General features: G+C 33.7%; 1 protein-coding gene across 1 annotated transcript in view; it reads right to left on the bottom strand.

Annotated features, from left to right (window-relative positions):
* Nucleotides 1–3,588: 3,588 nt before the first annotated feature.
* Nucleotides 3,589–6,487, bottom strand: part of LOC112522894 (probable protein phosphatase 2C 15) — a 6,124-nt gene continuing 3,225 nt past the window's right edge. Inside the window, exons 5-8 of the mRNA XM_025132222.1 lie at nt 5,505–5,612; nt 5,277–5,402; nt 4,511–4,746; nt 3,589–3,995 (exon numbers count right to left, since the gene is read on the bottom strand). Coding sequence (XP_024987990.1) covers nt 3,776–3,995; nt 4,511–4,746; nt 5,277–5,402; nt 5,505–5,612 — 690 coding nt within the window. The 3' untranslated portion in view covers nt 3,589–3,775. The remainder of the gene's footprint in view (nt 3,996–4,510; nt 4,747–5,276; nt 5,403–5,504; nt 5,613–6,487) is intronic.

Here is a 6,487-nt window from a genome sequence, read left to right as displayed (position 1 = left end):
GGGTTCTCGTTTGAACCTCCACCTATATATATATATATATATATATATATATATTTGAGATCATGTGAGACCAATGATTTTTCGTGAGACCCGTAAGACCAATTCTCAACCCTTGGATTATATCTATAATCTGACAATCTAAACATTCATAAACACCATGAGATTTCTTAATAATTACCAAATTGCCACCATGCAATTTAGACCGTTAGATCATTAACTTATAAAGTTGATCAATGAACATAAATTGGTCTTACGGGTCTCATGAAAAATCTTTGGTCTCACGTGAACCCAACCCTATATATATATATATATATATATATATTATTAGATACAGAACCCGTCTTCAAAGATACCAATGTAAGAGGTCTTCAAAGATACCAATGTAAGAGGATATTTTCTGCTTCACCCAGTGGCTAAAGCTTATATAATGTTAGTTCTATAACGAATTTCAAGCCCCTATAAATTAGTTCCATGAAAGCAGCCGCTCACGTTAGGGCCAGTTTTCCGACGAAAGTACAAAAGATTACAGGGATCCATGGTCGAACCTAGGACCCTGTTTTGTATTTTGACAAACTCGTCCATATTTGATATAAACAATGTTTCATGGTTGTGAAAAAATAAAACGACCTCTATGGATTCGAATCAAGCTGCTGCCAAATCCTTTGTGGCTATGAAGGTTTACCTGCTATAACTCTAGGTCATTCATGACGTTTTAGAAGCATACTCAGTACACGTAAGTTGGTTCAAAAACCTACGAGACCAAAAAAATGAACATGACCGTCACCAAAAATAATAGTATCAATTAGAATACGAATTTATGTGATTACTTTTACAAAATAAATTTATCTACTCAAATTAAATACACATTCTCAAATCTTTGAACAATCTTTTTCTTTTGCTTTTGCTTTTCCTTTTTCTTTCTCAAAATGGTATATTGTCTATGTGTCCAAATGGCTTTCAGAAAAACAATCTTCCCTTTGACACTTGCTCACCCCTAACCTTTCATCCACAATTATATTTGTATTAGAAATGTGGGTGACTCATACCATTAATCCATATCCTCCGCATACGACCAGATTCCCTTACGTGTATTATCACATGTGTAAAACGTGTTTCTTTTCTTCATAAAATGACGGTGTTTTTGTTTGAACATTCATCTATACATGGGTATTTATATATACTGATAAACAATAATATCGACGTGAATCCTGACTTATAATAAGGGGCCGTTTGCCAAACACTTACCCGGTAAGTGTTTGTCGGTAAAATTTAACACTATTATTTACTTACTGTGTAAGATTTTAATCCATCAAAACGACATTGTATGCAACAATTTACCCGGTACGTCGCCCTCACTAACCGGGTAAGACTCACGGTCCTTGTCTCGCTCTTACCAGGGAAGATTCTTAGTCCTTACCATATTCATCCGGTGAGGTAATGTAACTCGGTAAACGCTTATTCGGATAAGTGTTTGGTAAACAGCCCCTAAAAAACTCATTGCATACTTTGAGATTGATTTCGAATGGGATTGGTCATCATGAGTAGCAGATTTACGTAGCTACCCATAAAATTTGCGATGTCTGGTGTTTAGATGATACATAGCTTTCATGGTTTCCTTCCTTTGGTGTGGGGACACAAATGGAATTAATTTTGTGCTTCTTGCCATGTGCTTTTTTAAATGTGTATACATCAACTCTACCATTTGCTACCTAATTTCCAACTGTAAATTACAAAAATGCTCTATCCATATTTATTTCTATGTCTTTTAATCCAATCATTTTTCTTAACGGTTTAATTTGAATGGACATAATATAATATCATTTTATATTTAAATTAAATACTTATACCGTTTTCTTTGTTTTTGTTGTCTTCTTGTTTTCTTATCGTTGGCTCCAACGAGCGCAACCCCACCCTTCTATTTGAACCTGAGCTGATGTTGGTTAATATTTGAGTATTTATACAACAAGGTTCTTTTATCGCCATATAATTCATATTGATGATACAATATCTTAACTTCATATTTATTAATGGACGGTTATAAAAACATCAATTCCATGATTATAGCTAAAATAATATGTTTATTTTTTTTCTTTCCAAATTATAGATGACTTATTATTTTAATATGATAAGAAACTTGGATGTTCTATTTTTAACATATATGTAGTCACCAATGTTTGTATAGTGTATATATTGTTCACATGTGTTCATAAAACAATATCTATATGCATCTAACATTTGGTCAATATGTGTTCACAAGCGAAACCATATATTATTGTGTTTACATGTGAAAGCCAATTACTTTAGTGTTCATAAGTTTTAGTAGGTGCAAATAAGTGTTCATAATTGTTCTTGTATGTTCATATGTGAAAGCCACGAATTAATATTAGTTACTAAGTTACATATATGTTCATATGTATTCATAAGTGTTCTTAATGCAACACGGATGATTTTACAAACTATAAAAGGAATGAGCAATTACAAACCGATGTAATTAATTAATTATATTTTTGTAACATATTTGGACATCTCTCCCAAAAATACCCCGGGTATTCTTTCATTTTTAATTAATTACAAATATATTACAATTGATCTCATCCATAAATTTTAAGAATTGAGGGTCAAAATTGGTTCACGAAGTTAGTACCAATTATTGGATTAACAAAAACCCGCCCACACATATATATATATATATAGAGAGAGAGAGAGTGAGTGAGAGAGAGACATATATATCGGATTAAGGAGCTGCTCCTACATGCTGTGGCTATGGAGGTGGGGGCTGTCGCTGCCTGATAGAGATAGAAACGGGGGCCACCGGATATATATATATAGGTGGAGGTTCAAACGAGAACCCCTGTGATTTACGAGAATGCGAGAACAATCTAATAACCTCAAACTTTTTTAATTAATAAATTAACTTATATTAAATATAAATAAATTAATAATGGCAGTAATGTAATTAATTAATTTTATAATTTTTATTTTATTTTAATTAGTCATAATTATCCCTTTTTTTCCTGCACGTTCTTTTCCACTCTCTCCTCTCCTCTCCCCTTGTGATAAAAAAATTCATAAGATTAAACAATTTTATGAAAAAAAAATTCATAAGATTAAACAAAGAAATCGACGGATGAGGGTGATTCGCACGGTTTGTATAAATAAAAGTGATTTGCATTTGATCGCTCCTCTATATGTATATGTGTGTGTGTGTGTATATATATGTATATGTAGTGAACGTTTCAAATGCAACTCATCACATTTATACAACCAATGCAACCCAATCAATTAAAATATTTATAAAAATGATAAAAGTTCATTTATTATGATTTGAATATTTAGGGAAGATGACTATGATTCATTAATTATGATCAATACTTTATATTAGAAAACAATCAAAACTTTTATAAAATCACATATTCATCAAATTAAATGGACAGTTGAGATTGAGTTGTATTAGTTGTACAAATGTAAAATGTTGCATAATAATTCACCTCTGTATATGTATATGTGTATGTATGTATATATATATATATATATATATATATATATATATATATATAAACCCAAAAAATAAAAATACAGAAAACAAAATTAGACGAATAAACCTTATATATTACACAAGAATACTTGATGTTTCAAGTTAGCACTATAAAATGCATGGAATTAGTGATTTCTGAACTCATTGTAACATTATTGTTGATTTTTGAACTTATAACGGCCTACCGAATTTCGGAGCAATGAAAAAACCAAAGAATTTTCGCGTAAAAAGAACTCGGGATTAAATTACTTTGATTCCACTTGGTCGTTTTCCTTCCATCGCGTCTTTTTTATCACGACAACCGACACAAAGAAAAGGACCGTGCCAGGGTTTAGAGTTTGCGGAGAATATGGGACTTGCATGAACCGGTGTACCTTCACTTGCAGCTAGGTCAACTTGACACACGGCACACGTGAAGAGTCCGGATGTGGATAGACCACGAGTGTCGTCATTCCCCAATCTACACGTATTAAAACAAAATAAAAATCACCACAAACGATCAAAACCCCCATGGTAGAAGCAGTCTATATAACAAAATTGGTTTTATAGGACGCCCAAATATGTAAACTGCTTTACAAGACTTAAGTCTATCAGATCAAACAATTGTATCTGTGCCACCTGTATAAAAGTGTAACAATAGAATGTTACAACATATTTGGGCAAATATGGTACTTTTGAAATAAAGTGTACCATTAACTTTTTTTATAGCATCTTTGAGAAACTTTCTTTATGAGCATATCTTTTTACAGGACACTTGTTTTTATAAGACATTTTTTCAAGTAATGTCATGTAAAAAGACTAATAGGACGCTTTATTTTAATCCGTTCTATTTTTTTGTTAAGATGCCCAAAGTGTTTTAATAACTTACTGTAACACTTTTACATTGGACGCACAATTGTTCGATTCTATAAAGCAGTCTATTAAGACATTTAGACATATTTGGTGACCACAAGTGAACGGTAACATGAAACTAACCTTTCTGCAAGCATTGCTGAACCTTCTTCAAAGAGTTCCTCTACGATGCCTACGGCAGAGAGTTTCTTCGACAATTTACTAGCCGAACCATGGAGCTTGGTTCTGAACAACAACGATCGTAGCTTGCTCTGAGTTTTCCGAGGCGGAGAAGGAGGCGGTATTGAATTATTTGGCGGAATTATGTCGACAACTATGCAGGTTGTATCATCTTTCAGTCCCCTTGTTCTTAGTGCTTCCTAAATAAACCATCAATTAGAAGCATGTTTTCAAGATTTAGGATTCATGCTGCAAAGTATCATGTCACCACAACGAAATTGGTTTTATAGTACGTCAAATATGTCTAAATGTCCTAATAGACCGTTTTATAGCCTTTCTGTTTATAGGACCAAACAATTTTGTGTTTTTTTCGTAAAAGTGTGAGAATAGGACACTAGGATGTTAGGTCTTATCTGGGCATCCTAACATCTAACAAGTTCTTTAGGACACTTTTGAAATAAAGTATCCTATTAGCTTTTTTATAGGACACTTTTTATCTAATAATGTTATACTATTAAAGAAAGACTAATATGACGTTTTATTTCAAAATTGTCCTAAAAACTTGTTAGGATGTCCAAAAACGTCCTATCAACTTACTGTAACACCTTTACATGAGACGCATGATTGTTTGGTCCTATAAAACAGCTTTTTAGAACATCTGTAGACATATTTGTAGTCTTGTAAAGCCGACTTTATTGTAGTGTGTGTAGAATTTTGGACAGAAAATTACCTTCACTACTTGCCTAGCAGCAAGTTCAGAAGGCAAACGACGGCAAGATTCAGCGGCAATCTCAGACGACAAAGAATCCCAAATGCCATCAGAAGCAATGATCAGCCTTCCACCAGCATTACAAAGCTTTATACAGCAGAAAACGGTATTGTTTAGGCTCAAAAAACAGATAACAATCAACGACCAGAACACCGAATTCTAACAAAAAAACAGAAGTTCATAGTTTACCTTCACTTGCTTCACGTGTGGTATTGGAACGATAAACTCGCCAACATCCATGTCACCGATAGATCGAGAAAGACATAACCCTCCTGGCCAGCAGCGAAGTGGTCCAATCTGTCACAATTTCAATGTAATCCATCAGAATATGAAGCTAGTTAAGAATAATACTTGTGAGAATACGTAAAACCCCATTAGATTACTTTCCAAAAAAAGCCCTTGAAGAGAGAAGAGAGGTTCCAACATATATAGAGGAGAAATAGTTCAAATCTAGTTGATGTGAGACTCTAACATACCCCCTCCAACTCTAGACAGGCACATATTGTACCATAGTGTTGAGAGGGGACTAGACAAGTACAAATTGTCGAGTCCCTAGAATGGAAGACAGTGGCTCTCATACCATGTGAGAATATGTGAAACTCCATTAGATTACTTCTGAGAAGAAAAGAGAGATTCCAGTGTGTGTGTGTATATATATATATATATATATATGTTTGGGTTCCGGTAGGAGAGTTAAGGTGAGAAGCATAAGAAGGAATCTCCACCCTTGGATGCACATTAGAATGAGATGCACCGGATCAATCTATATCAAGCGTGATTCATAGGTGGGTTTGAGATTAAAGGTGATTAAGGGACGAGATCCCTTCTTACACTTCTCACCTTAACCCTCCTTCTCACACGATCCTCCGCCTCTGTGTGTGTGTGTGTGTATATATATATAGCGGGCTCATCAAATGCAACCTCCTTAAATGTTGCAACCAACGCAACTTAATCTACACCACACAATTAAACAATCAACGATTGGGGATGAGGCCGGGGATGAGGCGGTTGTATTTTTTTTAAACTAAAACCGAAAATACTTCTTAAAAGGGGGATGATCAACGGTTAGGATTAAATTTCATTGGGTTGCATTGGTTGCAACATTTGAAAAGGTTGCATTTGATTTGCATTTTATATATATATATATATATATATATATATATATATATATA

Source organism: Cynara cardunculus, assembly GCF_001531365.2.
Source record: "Cynara cardunculus var. scolymus isolate 2C chromosome LG 12, CcrdV1, whole genome shotgun sequence".
Classification (NCBI taxonomy): Eukaryota; Viridiplantae; Streptophyta; class Magnoliopsida; order Asterales; family Asteraceae; genus Cynara; species Cynara cardunculus.
This window is presented reverse-complemented; position numbering and strand designations above follow the sequence as displayed.